Source organism: Lynx rufus, unplaced genomic scaffold, assembly GCF_022079265.1.
Source record: "Lynx rufus isolate CCGP_SWC_20201006 ecotype Redwood Valley unplaced genomic scaffold, mLynRuf1.p SCAF_15, whole genome shotgun sequence".
Lineage (NCBI taxonomy): Eukaryota > Metazoa > Chordata > Mammalia > Carnivora > Felidae > Lynx > Lynx rufus.
This window is the reverse complement of record NW_025814829.1, coordinates 53,104,828-53,123,970: the sequence shown is the minus strand read 5'-3', so window position 1 is coordinate 53,123,970 and position 19,143 is coordinate 53,104,828. Positions and strand designations below refer to the sequence as shown.

General features: G+C 46.5%; 1 protein-coding gene across 1 annotated transcript in view; it reads right to left on the bottom strand.

The window, feature by feature from the left end:
* Positions 1-19,143, bottom strand: part of ADCY10 (adenylate cyclase 10) — a 67,991-nt gene that overhangs the window by 22,177 nt on the left and 26,671 nt on the right. Inside the window, exons 16-20 of the mRNA XM_047077334.1 lie at positions 16,388-16,662; positions 14,108-14,244; positions 9,658-9,786; positions 8,163-8,441; positions 7,762-8,052 (exon numbers count right to left, since the gene is read on the bottom strand). Coding sequence (XP_046933290.1) covers positions 7,762-8,052; positions 8,163-8,441; positions 9,658-9,786; positions 14,108-14,244; positions 16,388-16,662 — 1,111 coding nt within the window. The remainder of the gene's footprint in view (positions 1-7,761; positions 8,053-8,162; positions 8,442-9,657; positions 9,787-14,107; positions 14,245-16,387; positions 16,663-19,143) is intronic.

The window sequence follows — 19,143 nt, the reverse complement described above, 5'->3', positions numbered from 1 at the left end:
AGTGGGCCATCTTGGGGTGAATTGCCCTTGGCCCCGACAGTGTTAAGGCGCTGAAATGTTGGGGTTTATTATAGATGATGATCGTATCTTAACGAATTTATCCTGCAGCAACTAAAACGATTAATTAACAATCTGTCTGTAGTGGAGAAGCGTAGACATTGAAATGTATACCCCGAAGGCAGACAACCTTGAATTTAAAAAGCTTCCGTCAGGGGCGCCTGGGTGGCTCAGTCGGTTAAGCGTCCGACTTCAGCTCAGGTCATGATCTCACGGTCCGTGAGTTCTTCGAGCCCCGCGTCGGGCTCTGTGCTGACAGCTCAGAGCCTGGAGCCTGTTTCAGTCTGTGTCTCCCTCTCTCTCTGACCCTCCCCCGTTCATGCTCTGTCTCTCCCTGTCTCAAAAATAAAAATAAAATGTTAAAAAAAAAATTTAAAAAGCTTCCGTCTATCCAGACTCCAGGAGAGTGGAGACTTCCGTAATGATCTTAAAACAGAAAACAAATGAGGATGATTGGATGTAGCCACGTCTCCCTGTAGGAGGAAGGAGGAACCCTAGAGAGGGGAAGGGACTTGTCTCAGATCATCTGTTAGGGATGAAATAAGACCAGCACCTAGGTCTCCTGTCTCCAAAGGAAATGCATCAGTCTACAGGACGTGGGGAACAAAGGCAGAAGGAAAGGGCAGATAAAATTAAATTTCCCTATCACCTGCAGCCCACTGACACATACCTGAGGCCGGCAGTTTCTCCGGGAACTCACTACTGTCTTAACGCTAAAGCTTCGCTAGAGGGAAAAACAACCTCAGTCTGACAATAGCTAGGCCTCCCGTGTCCTGTGAGTTGCCTTTAGCATATGGAAATGTCATCGGAAACTTCCCCTGGACTTTACCCCTGCCCCCATCCCCATAGTATGTAACCAGTCTCTCCTCACGGTTCCGGGGCAGCTCTTTCTGCCCAGAGGTCCTGTCCCCGTGCTTTGAAATCACCTTTTCGCACCAAAGAATGTCTTCAAGAATTCTTTCTTGGCCATCGGCTCCGGACCCCCACGAACTTCCACTATTATCTTCTGATTTCTAACAACGCAGTTTAAGCCCCTAGTCATCACCTTCCTTTGAAAAGCCTTCTGTGCCCTTGTCGCCATAGGTCTAGTGTCCCAACCACAGATCTAGTGTCCCAACTCACGGGTGCCCTGTGCCAACCTCGGTCACAATCTTTTTCACACTGTGTAAGGAAGAATTTGCCCACCTCTCCTCCTACGTTGCCAGTTAGTGTATTTCTAGCGACCGAGAGCTGAATAAATTGAATTAGGCCTCTTTCCTTGTACTCCTCTAAAACGGGTCTCGTGGAGGTTACCGGTGGCTGCCGGTGGCCACCATGCGGCCAGAACCAAAGGTCACGTATTTGTCTACATCTTATCACATCTCTCAGCAGCACTAAATACAGCTGACCGCTCGCCCCTCTTTTCGCCAGCTTTTGGAACAACCATTCCCCTGGTTGCTTTCTTCATTGGCTGCCCATTTTGCTGGCTTCTACTCCTCTGACAACATTGGTAAGCTTCGGTTTGGTCCTGGGCCCCTTTCTCTATACAATTTTTTCCTGCGTAATGTCGTCTGCCCACGACTATAAATTCCATGCATATGCCAATGACTTTCAATTTTTTAATCTCTAAACCCTGACATCTCCCCTTAACTACAGGCTCATATACCCAGATGCTCCCTTGGCAACTTTTGTCTGAATGCCTAACAGGCATTTAAAAATTAATATGATCTGGGGTGCCCAGGTGGCTCAGTCGGTTAAGCGCCTGACTTCGGCTCAGGTCGTGATCTCAGGGTTTGTGGGTTCGAGCCCCGCGTCGGGCTCTGTGCTGACAGCTCGGAGCCTGGAGCCTGCTTCGGATTCTGTGTCTCCCTCTGTCTCTGCTCCTCCCCCACTCATGCTCTGTCTCTCTCTGTCTCAAAAATAAATTAACATTAAAAAAATTTTTTTAATTAAAAAAATTTAACATGATCCAAACAGAACTCTTGAATCTCTCTTCCATAAGCCTATATCCACCTACGTTTTCCTGATCTTACTAAGTCTCAGTGCCATATATCCGCTTTCTCAAGGCAAAAAACCTAGGCAGTGTTCTTGATTCTTTTCTTTCCCTTATCCCCATTTAGCCCAACAGGAGGTCCCATTAACTTTACCTCAAAACACACCTGAAGTGTTTACTAAACACTTCTTTACTAAAGTGCTGCCCTAGTCCACCACCAAATTTTATCCGGACAAGTATGAAAAATTGATCTCCCTTCTAGTCCTATCCCCTTAATCTGTTTTCTACAGAGAAGGCAGAATACGTTTTTATTTATTTACTTTAATTTTTTTCAGAACAAGTTTTTAAAAACATGACTCAGATTTCTGTGGCAGAAACTGTTGCTTTCCTATCTCAACTCCATTTTCCCTTTTCTCCTTACTAATAGAACTCAATTCTACTCAGGGCAGCTACTTCCTTGCAACGGGATAGAGCCATGTAAGTTCTCAGTAGGACTTCTAGAAGAGTCCTTAAAAGGGCATGGGCATCCTTTTCATTTCTTTTGGTTTCTCTTCCTCTAGTCTTAAATGTAAACATGATGGTTGGAGCTCCAGCAGCCATTTGTGGACCAAGAGTTTCTGAAGATCATGAAGCCTTTATACGAGTCCCAGAGATGAGACAAACATTTTACATGAGAGAGAAATAAATTTAACCGTAAATAAATTTAGGTCATTCCACCTGGGTCCTTGTTACATACATCCCATACTAATTCTAATTTTAATTCATCTCCAGTGTGTTCCAACTCCCTTAAAAGAAAATTCAGACTATTTATCAAGGCCTATAAGGACCTTTGATGGTTTTATTAATTAATCTGTTTATTGTCTATCATCAGACTTAATGAAAATTCAACTATATGAGAGTAGGCACATGTCTCTCATTTTTATCTTATTTAAAAAAAATAGTTTTTTAGTGTTTATTTATTTTTGAGGCAGAGAGAGACAGAGCACGAGTGGGGGAGGGGCAGAGAGAGCGGGAGACACAGAATCTGAAACAGGCTGGCTCCAGGCTCTGAGCTGTCAGCACAGAGCCCGACACGGGGCTCGAACTCACAAACCATGAGATCATGACCTGAGCTCAGGTCGGACGCTTAACTGACTGAGCCACTCAGGCGCACCACACAGCTGTCATTTGTAGCATGATACCCCTGGTACTTAAATCACTGCCTAGCACATAGTAGATTCTCAATAAATATTTGCTGAATAAAATGCACATTTGTTGAAAAACATAAAAAAGAAAAATAAAATGCTATTCCTCCATCAACATCTACACACACACACACACACACACACACACACATATATATTTTTAAAGTTTATTTATTTTGAGAGACAGTGCACGTGTGCACACATGGGGGACAGAGAGAGAGAGAGGGAGAGAATTCTAAGCAGGTTCCGTGCTGCTAGCACAGAGCCCAACATGGGGCTTGATCTCACTAACTGTGAGATCATGACCGCTGAAGTCAAGAGTTGGACGCTTAACAGACTGAACCACCCAGGCGCCCCAACATCTCTCTATTTTTTTATGTTTCAAATTGTAATAGTGATAGAAGGAGATGCAGAGACAAGCAATATTGGCTAGAAAAGGAAACAAAGTTGGGGAGGGGAGCCTGGTGGCTCAGTCGGTTGAGCATCTGAGTTGCTGATTTTGGCTCAGGTGATTTCACAGTGAGTGAGTTCAAGCCCCAGGCTGGGCTCTCCTGACAGTGTGGGGCCTACTTGGGATTCTCTCTTCTCTCTCTCTCTCTCTCTCTCTCTCTCTCTCTCTCTCTGCTCCTCCCCAACTCTATGCATGTGCGTGCTCTCTCTCTCCCTCTCAAAATAAATAAATAAACATGAAAAAACTTTAAAAAGAAGAAATAAAGTTGGGGAATACAAGATACGGTTTTTGTCGTTATATCGTCTACCCCTCAGGTGAATCATATTACTTATTGTTCTCAATTTTCTTCATATATGAAGGAAATATTTTATTAAAAGTTCCCTACTTCAAAGAAAAGATGTCAAAATCGAAAGGAAAAAACATAGGGGCGCCTGGGCGGCTCAGACGGTTGAGCTTCCGACTTCGGCTCAGGTCATGATCTCACAGTTTGTGAGTTCAAGCCCCGCGTCGGGCTCTGTGCTGACACCTCGGGGCCTGGAGCCTGCTTCGGATTCTGTGTCCCCCTCTCTCTCTGCTCTTCCCCTGCTCACATGCTGTCTCTCCCTCAAAAACAAATAAAGATTAAAAAAAAAATTTTTTTTTAAGGAAAAAAAATACACAAAATGCTTGTAGGTTCTCAGAGGGAGAAAAGCCAAGATATCACTTGCTCATCTCGGGGTTTCAAAGACCTGGAAATAAGACCTCAGCTTCAAGGTGACAGATTGAACTCTTTTGTTTCTCTCCTGTACCTCCGGGTCTACGACAATTTTACCCCATTAAAATGAGAATAAAATACATTTTAAAAAGCACAAACCCACAATGTATAAAATAGAAGGGATCAATTCCTGTCTCGGGGCCTTTGTGCTGTCTATCCCCTGCCTGGATTCTCTCCCTCACCAACCCCGAGACAAAATCCCTCACTTCCTTCATCTTTCTAGGAATCTCACCTCTCAATGAAGGCTTCCTATTGGCTCTACATTCCTAATCCCCCTGGCCCTAACTAATATTCTTTTCAGTTTTCTTCCTTGGGATGGGATTTACCCCTTGTGACATCCTATAGATTTTACTTCTTTACTAAATTTTTTTCTCCATCGTCTGCTTCTCCACAAGAGAATGCTCTTTTTTTTAATTTATTATTTTTGTTATTTTTTAAACATTTTTTTAATGTTTATTTGTTTTTGAGAGAGACAGAGACAGAACGCGAGTGAGTTGGGGCAGAGAGAGAGGGAGGCACAGAATCTGAAGCTGGTCGCGGGGCTCGAACTCACAAGCTGTGAGATCTTGACCTGAGCCGGAGTCGGGGCGCTCAACCGACTGAGCCACCCAGGCGCCCCTGGTGGACGGGATTTCAACACGTTTGGAAGACAAAGGAGCAAGAAGAGTGGTCATTGATGAAGTAGGTAGAGCGACCTGAAGGACGGAGCCCCGGAGAAAGATCTTTGGGGATCAAGACTCATGAAAATAACAGCGTTCAAGAAGGACTTGAGGACAGAGAGAAAATTGAAAAGAGAATCAACTTCCTCCCTCTCTAATCGACACCTAATGCCATGTCTTTGAACCTCTTCCAATTACAGCTGACCTTTGAACAACACAAGGGTTTTGGGACGCCGACCCCTCCCCACCCCCAGCAGTTGAAAATTCACACATAACTTTTGACTTGCCAAAACCTTAACAGTCTACTGTTGACCAGAAGCCTTACTGATAACCTAAAACTGATTACCATATTTCTGTTTTCTGTATTATATACTGTAGCCTTGCCATAAAGTACTAGAGAAAAGAAAATATTATTTATTTTTTTTAAATTTTTTTTAATGTTTATTTATTTTTGAGAAAGAGACAGAGTGTGAGTGGGGCTGGAGCAGAGGGAGAGGGAGACACAGAATGCGAAGCAGGCTCCAGGCTCTGAGCTGTCAGCACAGAGCCCGATGCGGGACTTGAACTCACAAACCGTGAGATCATGACCTGAGCTGAAGTCGGACGCTTACCGACTGAGCCACCCAGGTGCCCAAGAAAATATTATTTAAAAAATCATAAGAGAAAATACATTTGTAGTGCTGGACTGTATTTATTGGAAAAAAAATCTGAAGTGAATCTGCGCAGTTCAAACCCATGCTGTTCAAGGGTTAACTGTATGTCCTTCACCGGGTATTATCTACAGGCATAAGGTTCAAGGGTAATGAACAGAGGACCCAATCACGACAGACAGGATATTATCAAGAAGACGTTGCAAAAAAAAAAAAAATTATCCTAGAAACTTGAGGAAAAATAAACTTTCATTAACAACCGTATTCACAGGGGCGCCTGGGTGGCTCAGTCGGTTGAGCGCCCGACTTCGGCTCAGGTCATGATCTCATAGTTCATGGGTTCGAGCCCCGCGTCGGGCTCTGTGCCTGGAGCCTGCTTCGGATTCTGTGTCTCCTTCTCTCTCTGCCCCTCCCCTGCTCATGCTTTGTCTCACTCTGTTTCTCAAAAATAAATAAAGGTAAAAAAATTTAAAAAAAGAACTGTATTCACAATATATTACTTGGTTCTGTAAATAGCATTTATGCGGTCTTCCTAAGGATTTATCTAATGATGATAATGTATGGGGATAATGATAATGGGGGAGAGGTCCTGAGGAGGAACGGGACAGCGGTAAGTCCTCACCCTGGCCTGCTGTATCTGTTGGCCACGGTAGGAAGAAAACAGATAACGTCAGAATTTGAGTTTTAAACAAGCTGTATAAACACACCATTTCGTATATGGAGGCAATGACTGAAGAGAACAGTTAAGCCAAGGTGTTTGTCCCTGAGAAGTACTACTGAAAGCGTGTGGGACACTGGGTCTTGGGATCATTGTTTCTGTCGTAAAACTTTTCGGAAGTTTTTTTCTGGTCACAGAATCGCCGGAGCAAAACTGCTGAGTTACATTAGAGAACCCCCAAAATGAATGAAGTTGCTTTCTCCGATGACGCTAGCAGCCTGCTTAAAACCAACCTCTCGGATTGACCCATTGCCTGCTGCCAGCTGGTTCCTCGAGTCCTTCTTAAAGGTGATTATGGGGCGCCTGGGTGGCTCGGTCAGTTAGACGTCCCACTTCAGCTCAGGTCGTGATCTCAATACTTGTTGAGTTCGAGCCCTGCGTCGTCGGGCTCCGTGCTGACAGCTCGGAGCCGGGACCCTGCTTCGGATTCTACGTCTCCCTCTCTCTCTGCCCCTCCCCTACTCGTGCTCTGTCTCTCTCTCCCTCAAAAATAATACATAAACATTAAAAATAAAGAAATAAATATTTCTTTTGTAGCTACTCTGTGCTGGGCACTTGCCATACATTTCTTCCCAGTGTGTAATATCCACAAAAGATAGGAATCCTGCGCTTTTAAGCCTCTGGTTTCCTCACCGGGTTTAGCCACAGTCACCAAGGCTTTAGCTAAGACATGTAGCCCACCAGTTCTCCCTGGTCACCCACGAGGGGGACTGGAATTGGGGTTGCGACCCTTGGCCTCACATCCATCATGCCTACGGTACCAGAGTCCTTGGTCCCTTTTGCCCCTTGAAACCTGTGTTTCCCCAGATCGCGTGGCTGACTTGTGCTATCGGATGATAACTTTCTCACTTTTGCTTCACAGATGCCCTTGAACCCCTGCCCTGAGCGGGAGCCCCCTTTTCTGGCATCCTGACCCGCTTAGCCCTGCATAATTCTACCCCACTCGCATTCTTTCTCCGCTGGAACCTTGTTTCAGACCTGACAAAGCAACAGCATTCTTGCCTGCTGAGAAACACTCCTCCCTCTTGCTCCTGTTTCTGCTTCAACGTGTGAGACCCGGCCCCCCCCGACCCCCCCACCGAACCTTCTATTCCATCCCTTGGTGTGAATTAAGCTGGGTCAGCTTTATCCCTCTGGATATTTTCCTTTGAGCTCTGGTTGCGCCCCGTTTCACCAGAGTCCTGATCGTCCTGATCCCCAAACCCCCTCTGACAGTCTCACAGCAAGACGGTTCCCGCTGGACTCGGCCCCCCCCCACGCCCCCCTCTCCCTCCCCAGGGGTAGTTAGAACTAACGGGGCATAAAGTAAGTCTTACTTGTAAATCCGCGGGACTTGGCCATCTTCTTAATAGTATCCAGGTCCAAAGTGTTGAGCCGAATGTCCACCGTGAAGTGGTGACAGGGGATGAAGTCGCCGCTTCGGCAGTGGTCACACCTGTGGGCATTTTCCTCTAAAAAGCGGGCACACTTCAAGTGCATGGCTTTCTTCTGGTCCTTCAGCCACAGCTCATAGGCCGTCTTCTGCATCATAGGCCTGCAGAATCGGATGATGTGGCACTCGATCACCTCGCTTTCCAGCTCGCGGAGCTCTTCCTCCTCACCGTGGGCTGGGACGAACAGAAAGGCGGCGGATCAGCCCCCCCAGCCCCGCTACCTCGCACGTCAGCCCTCTGACCGGGCAAAGAGGAGATGTGGGTTGCCTCCCGGATCTACTCACCCAGCCCTTCGCTGGGCTGCAGAGACAGGGAGCGATAGTTGACCTCAAACGAGGCCGCGTTCTGTCTTAGAGCCATTCGGAGCTCCTTGCCGTTCCGGAAGCAATCGAAGATGTTGGATTCCACCAGAGTGGCCAGGGCCTTGATCATCATCTTCATGTTCCAACAAGGGAGAACCTCGAACAACAGCTCCGTGGTGAAGGTCAGGCCGATAATGGCCGCGCATCTCACCAACATCTGGTGGGAGAGACTCATGCTATCCAGCTGAACCAGAGAGATTTCTGCAGGTGAAAAGCCACACAGTAGGGAACCAGTCACTCGTCCGGAGCAAATACGGCCCACGGGTGGACAGCTGTCCTGCTCTACTGTGCTCGCTTCACGCAACCCCGGCCATGCGAAACCAAATGAGGGATCTGCCTGGTGTCTACACCACAGACAGCATGCGCTGGGGGTACGAGAGAGGCAGGTGCCGGCGTCTGAAACACGCCCGGCATGACGGCCCGATCGGCATAAGACTGAGGTCGCGGTGTTCTGATCTGGAGCAAAAGCGTGATGGGGTTTGTGAGGAGAGGGGAGGTCACGGCAGGCCACGGTGGTCGGAGGTGAGAGCCTGTCATCCACGAGCTGGGTTGGCCTCTCCAGCGGGCCCTTGTCTGTCCTCGTCACTGACTCACCCTCCTCCCAGCACCAAGCCGCCTCTCCACCTGCCCAGAGACTCCTTCTTTCCCGTGACAGCCTATGACTACCACCTCTATGCTCACGACCAAGTGCCAGAGAGCTCTGAGCTCGAATCCCGGCTTCTCATCTAAGCCCAGGTGTCACGGTCACATGGCTTCCCGAACATTTCTACCAGGATGTCCTGCTATTACATCACCTGCAGTGGGACAAAATCTGCATTTCTCAACTTGCCCACAGAACACCGTAGAAGGCAAGCCAGTCCACCTTCCTACTTTGATAGACCTAGCAGAAGAAACAAATGATGCTTTGGGAAGACTGAGGACCTTGAGGTGTCCCTAGGTCACCCTTCAAAACCTTTTCAGTTATTTATAGATGGCATGGTTTGGAGCCCAAGTCACATCAGAATGTTGCTTGAAAGCCATTTTTCTTTAAAAGAGTAATAACAGAGCTTGGATATAAATTCCACACTCGTCATGTCTTTTAAAAGTAAAAGGCAGCAAAAGCTACAGGATTAGATTTTCTCTCTCGTTACGTGGCGTTGGTTTAATGAAAAATGCATTACCCTTCATCCTTTCATGCGGTTGAACAAAACTTTGTTCAAGTCAGCTTCCAGAAATTGCACAGGGGAGCAGGTAACTCTCCAAATTAGAAGCAGGGAGGCAAAGCCCACCGTGGAGACTTCGACTGCCCGGGGCAGCACAAAACAGACAAACGTCATCAGTCTATGATGACCTTCCTTTCTCCCTTTTACGCAGTTGTCCTCGAGAATGAAAAAGGGGAGTCTAGGTCCTGGAAAACGAACACGCAAATTGTCTTTACCTTTTAATGATGCTGGAGGTGACAAGTTTTTCAATATGACACCACTAGCGAGGTTACAGACTTCCTCATTTCCCTCCTCCTTACCGAGAGTAAAAATATTTAGCTCCTCTGTTGGCCTACTAAAATTCTCTACAGGGGGAGAACAAGGGAGAAAAGTTGAGAGTCATTTTTCTGTTATCTTGATTTTCCAAGAAACGTCAAGAGGGATCTTACGAGAGACAGTGCACGCAGAGACGTGTGTTGGCTCGCCAAATATTTTGGAATACTGTTTAAGCGAACTCATACGTGAAAACCGAAATGTATTCAAAAATGTTCTGCTGCCCCCAAAGGATTGGCAGTAACTATCAGAAGTCTTCTGTGGTACATGCGGTTTACAAAAAATCTGATTCACAGATTATCAGGACAGTATCTCATGGTGCCATATATTCGCACGCGCGTTCAAATCTCCACACTCAGATGCAAACCCATTCTGTGGGAGACGACTCGACTCACCACATGTTCATCAGAGAGAGATTGTTTAAAATGGTGAGGCTGGGGGTGCCTGGGTGGTAGTGACTCAGTCGTTCAAGTGCCTGACTCTCAGTCCAGGTCACGATCCCATGGTTCAATGAGTTTGAGTCCCACGTCGGGCTCTGTGCTGATGGTGCGGAGCCTGCTTGGGATTCTCTCTCTCTCTCCCTCTGTCTCTCTGCCCCTCCCCTGCCCTCTCTCTTGCTTTGTCTCTCAAAATAATAAGTAAACTTAAAAATTTTTAAATGGTGAGGCTGGATCGTAAACTTGCTTAGTAATTTTGTCTCCTGCTACTCTAAAATGCATTACTGACTTACCCTTCAGTCATTCATATAACACCTTCATCGTAAGGCACGGTGATATGTGATGTGGAAATATGGAGGTGAACATAGCTAAGTTTCCAGTCTCCTGGAGAGATAAGATATGTACACAAGGAGCTAACTTTCCAGGCAGTAAACAGGTGCCAGGTGAGTGGGCTCAAAGACCGTCGAGAGTTCATTATCAATACGGTACAGACCCTTTGTGCACCATAGCCTGTGAAGGCTGTAAATGTGAATAATGCATGCTTCCAACCACCATGAGCTCAAAGTCAACAGAAACAGAGAGGTAAGTAACTAATCGTCGTGCCAGGACGAGGGACCTAATAGCTAAAAAAGCAAGGAGTACTATGTCGTGAGAAGGGAGAAGAAAAAATGATTCAGTCTTGGATTCAGAAAGGCTTCATGGAGGAGAAAGTATTTTGATTGAATCTTGAAGGATGAAGGGGTTTTCCATTGGAAGACGGGCAATCAATGCGAAGGCACAGAAGCCACAGGGCACTCGGCAAGTCAGGGGAGTGTAAGGAAACCAGGACAGCTGAACCCTAGCGTGTGGGATGCTGGAGTGCTACCGTGGGACATGTATTCGGGGAGACGGTTTGGGAGCAGAGTGTGGAGGGCGCTGAACGGCACACTGTGAAGTTGGGACTTTATTCCGAAATAAAGGGGACCTAGCACAGGTTTCCGAACAGGGGAGAGTAGTGATCCGCCAGCTACTTTTAGGAAAGTAACCCTGGAAGTGGGTATGGGAGGAACAAGAGAACAGGAGAAGGAAGACGGGGCAAGAAACGGTAACAACGGGCGATCAAGAAGGGATGGTGGGTAGGACTAGGTAGCGATACTGTGCGGCACACCAACGAGACGGAGGAAACGGGTCTAAGCAAGGTAGTGATGGCGCTGAGACATAAATGTTGCCAGCAGTCAAGCGGGGAAATACAGGAGGAGGTGCAGTATGGGGGGGGAGGGCGATGCATTTAGGTTTAAGGAGGCGGAGTTCGAGGGGGTCTGGAAGATGATCCAATGGGCAATTGGGAATACACCGTCTGGAATTCAGAGTGAGGCTGTGGTTGAAGTGCACACACACACACACACACACACGGAAGCTAGGGAGTAGATGAGTAACTGACCAACACCTGGGGAGAGAGAGCCGCAAGCTAGCAAGGAAGAGGGCTAAGGGACGTGAAGAATGCTGTCATCGTAGGAGTAGACCCAGGGACAGGAGACGAGCTGAGGGCTGGTTGGGGGGGACAGGAAGAGTTCAGAAGCAGGGAGGGGCGGTGCGAGTGTGTTTGAGTACATTAGGAGCAGGAGAGTGGGGTTCAAGGGCACGACGCGCTCCGTGCTCTTTTACGCGTGTTCATTTCCCTTTCTAAGACCTAGCAACTGTGAGACCCGTTCTTTCAATCACACACCCGTACCAACTGAGCGCCGCCAGGGTACTGGGAATTGTTCTAGGGTTGAAGATTCAAAAGTGTGCCAGATTTCCTGCCTCCCAACGCTTAAATTCCAACAATGGCAGGGAGACAACGAACAGTAGATAAATAAATTAATAGGATAATGCCATCATGCGATTTAGCTGTCTGATGAAATAAACCCAGTAACAGAGGGTGCAGGTCAGGGAGGCTTTCTTTTTTTTTTTTTTAATGTTTATTTATTTCTGAGACAGAGAGAGACAGAGCATAAATGGGGGAGGGGCAGAGGGAGAGGGAGACACAGAATCTGAAACAGGCTCCAGGCTCTGAGCTGTCAGCACAGAGATCGACGCGGGGCTCGAACTCACGGACCGTGAGATCATGACCTGAGCCGAAGTCGGACGCTCAACCGACTGAGCTACCCAGGCGCCCCGAGGAGTACAGTTTCCAGTCTTAACTCAAACTGTTAACGGGGTGATACCAGTAGGCTGTGATAACATATGCTATATGATGTAATAGCTAGAACAATCATTAAAAGTCTATACAAAGAGATAGCCTCAAAAATACTGTAGATAAATCAGAATTCTAAAGAATGCTCAGATAGCAAAGGGAGGCAGGAAAATGAGAACCGTAACATGGGGAGAGAAAAGGAAACTTTTCTTAAAATGGCAGACTTAATGGGGCGCCTGGGTGGCTCGGTCGGTTAGGCGTCCGACTTCGGCTCAGGTCATGATCTCACGGTCCGTGAGTTCGAGCCCCGCGTTGGTCTCTGTGCTGACAGCTCAGAGCCTGGAGCCTGTTTCGGATTCTGTGTCTTCCTGTCTCTCTGCCCCTCCCCTGTTCATGTTCTGTCTCTCTCTGTCTCAAAAATAAATAAACATTAAAAAAAAATTAAAAAAAAAGAAAAGAAAAGAAAATGGCAGAATTAAGCCCTAACATATCAATTACTGCATTAAATCTAAATGGTCTAAATCTAATAACTGAAAGATAAATCACCTGAGTATATTTAACTACATGCTATATACAAGGAATTCACTTCAAATATACTATGATATAGGCAAGCTGAAAGTAAAAGAATAGAAAAGATATATCATGCAAATATTGATCAAAAGAAAACAGGAGTACCTGGTATAGTAATATCAGACAAAGCAGACTTTGGAGCAAAGAGAGTTAACAGAGAGAGAGGGATATCATATCATGATAAATGGGTCAGTTCACCAAGACAAATAGCAATCCTTTTTTTTTTTTTAAGGTTTTTTTTTTTTTAACGTTTATTTATTTTTGAGACAGGGAGAGACAGAGCATGAACGGGGGAGGGTCAGAGAGAGAGGGAGACACAGAAACGGAAACAGGCTCCAGGCTCTGAGTTGTCAGCACAGAGCCCGACGCGGGGCTCGAACTCACTGACCGCGAGATCAGGACCTGAGCCCAAGTCGGCCGCTTAACCCACTGAGCCACCCAGGCGCCCCTAGCAATCCTAAACGTTTATTCACCGAACAAAAAATACGTGAAGCAAAAGCTGATAGAATTAAAAATAGACAAGTCTACAATTATAGTTGGAGACGTCAACATTTCTCCCTCAGCAATTGATAGGACAGCTAGGCAGAAAATGGCCCAGGATATAGAAGAATTCAACAACCACAGGGGCCCTTGGGTGGCTCAGTGGGTTTAGCATCCAACATGTGAATTTTTCTCATCACTGCCGACTCCCCACACGGACCTTTCCTTATCATTCACAGAAGCTTTAATCCTCCACTTTCTGGAATGCATCCTTTTCCCATTCTCCCCCTCCCGATGTTCAAATTATTCTCTTAAAAACTCCAACTGGCCTCCTTTATGCCATTATCTCAGATTTCATCCTCCTGTACGTGTCTGTGGTGTGGGAAACCTGGTGACAATTCACTTTGAGCTAGAAGACTCTGGAAAACGAGGTATTTTCTCCCACCACCTAACATCTAAATCCCCTTCCGTGTGGATTCTGGGCTTTAAGATTCCCCAGTGTTCTTCTGTGTTCTTTCCGAGGCACACAGTCTCCCTCCGATCAGTGAGCCCCAGGCAACGTTAAGTTCTCTCTCCATCTCAGATATCAGAGCTGACATTCCTTGCCTCCCCAGTCCCCCTGACCCTATGGGATGCAGCCTGTGGAAAAAGCCATTCCTGCCATCCTCTCTGCAGAGGACAGAGAGAAAGAGCCTTCACCGGGAGACTTACTGAACAGGTTATTCCAGGTCATATTGGCCTTTTCCTCCACTTCCATTGGCTGGAAAATGAGTACCCTGTGATGGTCAAGGTTTTTTAGCAATTCTTCACAGTAAAATGGGATGCCACAGCTTCCCTCCACTAGGTACCTGCAGTGGGAACAAGGCCACCTGTTTGCACCAACGAACCATATTTTCCAAAGGAAAAATATTTGACTCATTTCAACCATTTGAAAATAATATTATTCTCTATTTGTTTCCATTTGTTTTCCTTTTCTAGGGTTGCTTTTTTTTTTTCTCGTGCTTATTTTGAGAGAGGCACAGGGTATGAGTGGGGGAGGAGCAGAGAGAGGGGGAGACACAGAATCTGAAGCAGGCTCCAGGCTCTGAGGTGTCAGCACAGAGCCCGACGCGGGGCTTGAACTCACAAACCGGGAGACCAGGACCTGAGCCAAAGTCGGACGTTTAACCGACTGACCCACCCAAGAGCCAAGAGCCCCAGGGGTTGCTTTCTACATCTTTCTTTTTCTTTCTTTCTTTCTTTCTTTCTTTCTTTCTTTCTTTCTTTCTCTCTCTCTCTCTTTTCTTTCTTTCTTTTTCTTTCTTTCAATTTTGAAGAGAGAGATAGAGAGACAGCAGGTGCAGAGGGAGAGAGAATCCCAAGCAGGCTCCACGCTCAGTGTGGAACCCAACATAGGGCTTGATCCCACAACTCTGGAATCATGACCTGAGCCAAAATCAAGACACGGGACACTCAACCAACTGAGCGACCCAGGTGTCCCTCATTCTTAAAAATTACATAAAACATTCACATGTTTTTCAAAGCCAAAACTATATAATCAGGAACATCCTCAGTCTTGCTTCCCTTGCTGACTTTATAAATAACCATGTCAGTCAGTTTCCGATTTCTCCTTTCAATGTTTCTTTTTATTTTTTTTAAATTTTTAGAAAAATTTTTGGACGTTTATTTTGAGAGACAGAGACAGAGCGTGAGAGGGGGAGGGGCAGAGAGAGGGGGAGACACAGAATCTGAAGCGGGCTCCAGGCTCTGAGCTGTCAGCACAGAGCCTGATGTGGGGCTTGAACCCACGAACCGTGAGATCATGACCTGAGCTGAAGTCGGATGCTCAACTGAGCCACCCAGGCCCCTCAATATTTCTTTTTAAAAACATAAACAGGGGTGTATATATATATATATATATATATATACACACACTATATATATATATATATACACACACACTATATATATATATATATATATATATATATACACTATACACTATACACACACACACACACACACACACACACACACACACAGAAAAAGAGAGGAGACAGAGTGAGAGACAAAGGGAAAGACCATGCCAAGTTCATGCCTGGGGTTATTTTAAATGAGACTTTGTCCAAGACATCTTTCCTCCAGAAGCAAGGCAAACTCATTAGAAAGAATGGATGCAGGGGCGCCTGGGTGGCTCAGTTAGTTGAGTGTCTGACTTCAGCTCAGGTCGTGCTCTCGCGGCTTGTGGGTTTGAGCCCCGCATCGGGCTTTGTGCTGTCACCATAGAGCCTGGAGCCTGCTTCAGATTCTGTCTCCCTCTCTCTCTGCCCCTCCCCTGCTCGTGCTCTCTCTCCCTCTCTCTCTCAAAAACAAACACTAAAAAATTAAAAAACAAAAAAAAAAGAAGGACGCAGATACTAAGGTGGGTTGTAAACAGTCAACCAAAGCAGGGGCACTGTCCATGTTGTTAAGGCAACTGGGGTCTGGGCCCCGGTGGAGGCGTCACTGAGACACTCAGAAAGCAGTGAGTAAAGAGCCAGCCTTCAACACCTGCCGCAGACGGAGAATATTCCAGACTACAGTACTGCCGGACCTTGCTTGTTTACAAGTTGTGTCCTTAAACTTTACCAGTGGGGTGCTCGCTTCGGCAGCACATATACTAAGTTTTCCCAGTTTGCCTTTTGTGACACTTGCCCACGACGACGTCCTCAGTCACTGCTGACTACACTGAGAACGCCCGTACCCAACACAACGAAGGGGAAGCAACACTGAGGTCACCGAGCAAACGTCTGAGACAACCTAATGGGGTTAGGAAGAGGTGAACAAGGTCAATAACAAGGAAGAGGTGAACGGGGTCTATCCTACCAACCACGAGAAATGGCTCTTGAACAGCGGGCCCAGTGAACATATTGAAACGGGCACTTGTAGATACACCTTCGGGAAACCCACGAAGTCTCGATCTGGGGAGTGGACACGGAGGTCGGGACCTCAGGAGACAAACAGGTTACTCACGTGTCCAGTTCTTTGGGGATGCCCCTGACATCGAGGTCTAGGCAGACCTTGTTGCGGATATCCTTAGGCTGCACGGCTCCGAGGGTGACGTAGGTGGTGTTCCTGTTCTTCATTATGGCGCTGGCAGCCGCACAGGGTATGTCAACGAAGGGGGACAGGGACATGATGATGAAGATAGGAATAGTCCGGATAAGCTTCTCCAAGAAGGACCAGGAGGCTGCGTCGACGAACTGGCCCTCATCGATGATGAAAATAATCCTTTCCTCTTTCACGGTCTGCACAAGGCGGAGAGACAGAAAAGCGCGGTGGGACTTCGGGTTTTTAGTCACGTGTGCGGGTCTGCATGTGGATCCACTGAGTTTTGTGGGGCTAAGTCAAAATCTTCTTTCCAGGTAATTTGTATTAATTGAGATTCCGGTAACTTGGCGTTTGTGGCGATCGGGACAAAGCTAGCTGGAATGGATTTTCTTACTCGGTCAGAGCTTTGTGTAAAGATAATGTGAAGGGTAAATGGGTTGTAAGCAGGTGAAAGGACCCACTACATAAAAATGACTGATATGTTTACCACAAGTCATTTTATTTTTATTTTTAATTTTTTTTAACATTTATTTATTTTTTTTTTTAATTTTTTTTTTTTCAACGGTTTTTATTTATTTTTTTGGGACAGAGAGAGACAGAGCATGAACGGGGGAGGGGCAGAGAGAGAAGGAGACACAGAATCGGAAACAGGCTCCAGGCTCCGAGCCATCAGCCCAGAGCCCGACGCGGGGCTCGAACTCACGGACCGCGAGATCGTGACCTGGCTGAAGTCGGACGCTTAACCGACTGCGCCACCCAGGCGCCCCAACATTTATTTATTTTTGAGACAGGGAGAGACAGAGCATGAACAGGGGAGGGTCAGAGAGAGGGAGACACAGAATCTGAAACAGGCTCCAGGCTCCGAGCTGTCAGCACAGAGCCCGACGCGGGGCTCGAACTCACGGACCGTGAGATCATGACCCGAGCCGAAGTCGGCCGCTCAACCGACTGAGCCACCCAGGCGCCCCCACAAGTCATTTTAATCTATGGACAAATGAAGATCTCCCGGGGGTATGAAGGAGACGAACCTCGTTTATGCTGTTCTAGCCTGACGTAAGGTCTATGGTACCTTGAAATCAGATCACCTGTCCCGTTCCTTGGGTAGGCTACCTCTCCCCAAATAATCTGAATGATTTATGCACTCATTAAGCATTTATTGTGCATCTACTAGGGTCAGGTATTGTTCTGGGTGGCGGGGCTACAAGGATGAAACAAAGTAAGAGTTTACATCTTAGTGTCGGCCCCTTACAGAGCACACCCTGGATTCCACTGTGTGAGCTGGCTAAATGGAGAAGACCTCCCCCGCTCTTCCTGCTCTGCACCCCTCTTGGCTCCCTCTGGGACGAGACTGGGTTAACCCACTCGTTCCCTCCACATTTTTACAAACAAAAGCAGCAGAGGCTACTTGAAAATTTCAGATTTTGTAAGATAATCTCATAAAGTGTTATGACCCATTTTATCACATTTACACGATAAGTCTACTCTTACGGCCCCATTCTGTTACCATATTTAGTCGTTCATGGACCTTGAGGACATTTTAACAGATGGGGAGGTTAGCATTACATTGGTTTTGTTTTGGATTGATGCCTTTAAAAATACGGGGCAGATAGGGGCCCCTGGGTGGCTCAGTCCGTTAAGCGTCAGACTTCAGCTCAGGTCATGGTCTCGCGGTTCGTGAGGTCATCCCTCCCTGACTCAGGCTCTTCTCTCGCTCTCAAAACTACACGTTAAAAAAAATATATTTTTTAGCAGGAACTAAAAAAGCATGAATTCTATAGTGCAGCATGGGCCCTGGTTTCTTCATATTTAAAAGGAGAAGGTTGAACTGGATGGTCTCTAATTAATGTGACTAAAAGCCAACATCTACATTGTACTTAATACGTTCCAAGCACCGTGTGAGGCTCTTTCTAGAAATTAACTCATTCACCCCTCGCAACATTCCCAGGAAGTGGTACTATTGAAGCTACGCCCTGAGAAAATTTCAGTTAAGTAACTTGCCAAGGTCGCACGGGAGAATAAATGATCTAAAGACAGTTGTCTTGGTGCTTAAAGCGTAGCTTTAGCGGTGGTTTCCAAACTCGGCGATGTGTCAGAAACAACTGAGAAGTTTTCAAACAAAAGCCAGCGACTAAACCAATTCCTAAGCCCACCCCAAGTCCCTTGGGATCTTTAGGTGCAGAAGTAATAAACCCGTGTGTTTTGTTTTTTCATTTTCCGCAGAGATTTTAATTCAAGTACAATTTAACGATGTTATGTTAGTTTCAGGCGCGCAAGATAATGATTCAGCAATTGTATACATCAACTGTCCAGAGTCTGACATTTTGAAATTACTCATAATGCCTCGCTTATTTGCCCGAAGCGGAGAAGGAGAAAGTGGTGGTATAAACTTAAGACAATGCCACAAACTTGTATCGATCATTTATAATGTGCCAGACGCTGTGCTGTGCAATAATAATACACAAATGAATCAGGCTCCCTGTCCTAGGAAACCCACAATCGCCTGAGAGGCAGAGACACCCATATAAGGAACAAATTGTAATACTGTATGGCAAATATAATAAGAAATATGTTCAAAGTGTTACAGAAGCAGGGTGGAAGAAGGATCAGTCATGCCTAGTGCTTTGGGAGTTTTCACCAAAGAAGTGACGTTGAAGGATGAATAGCATTTCTCCAGGTTA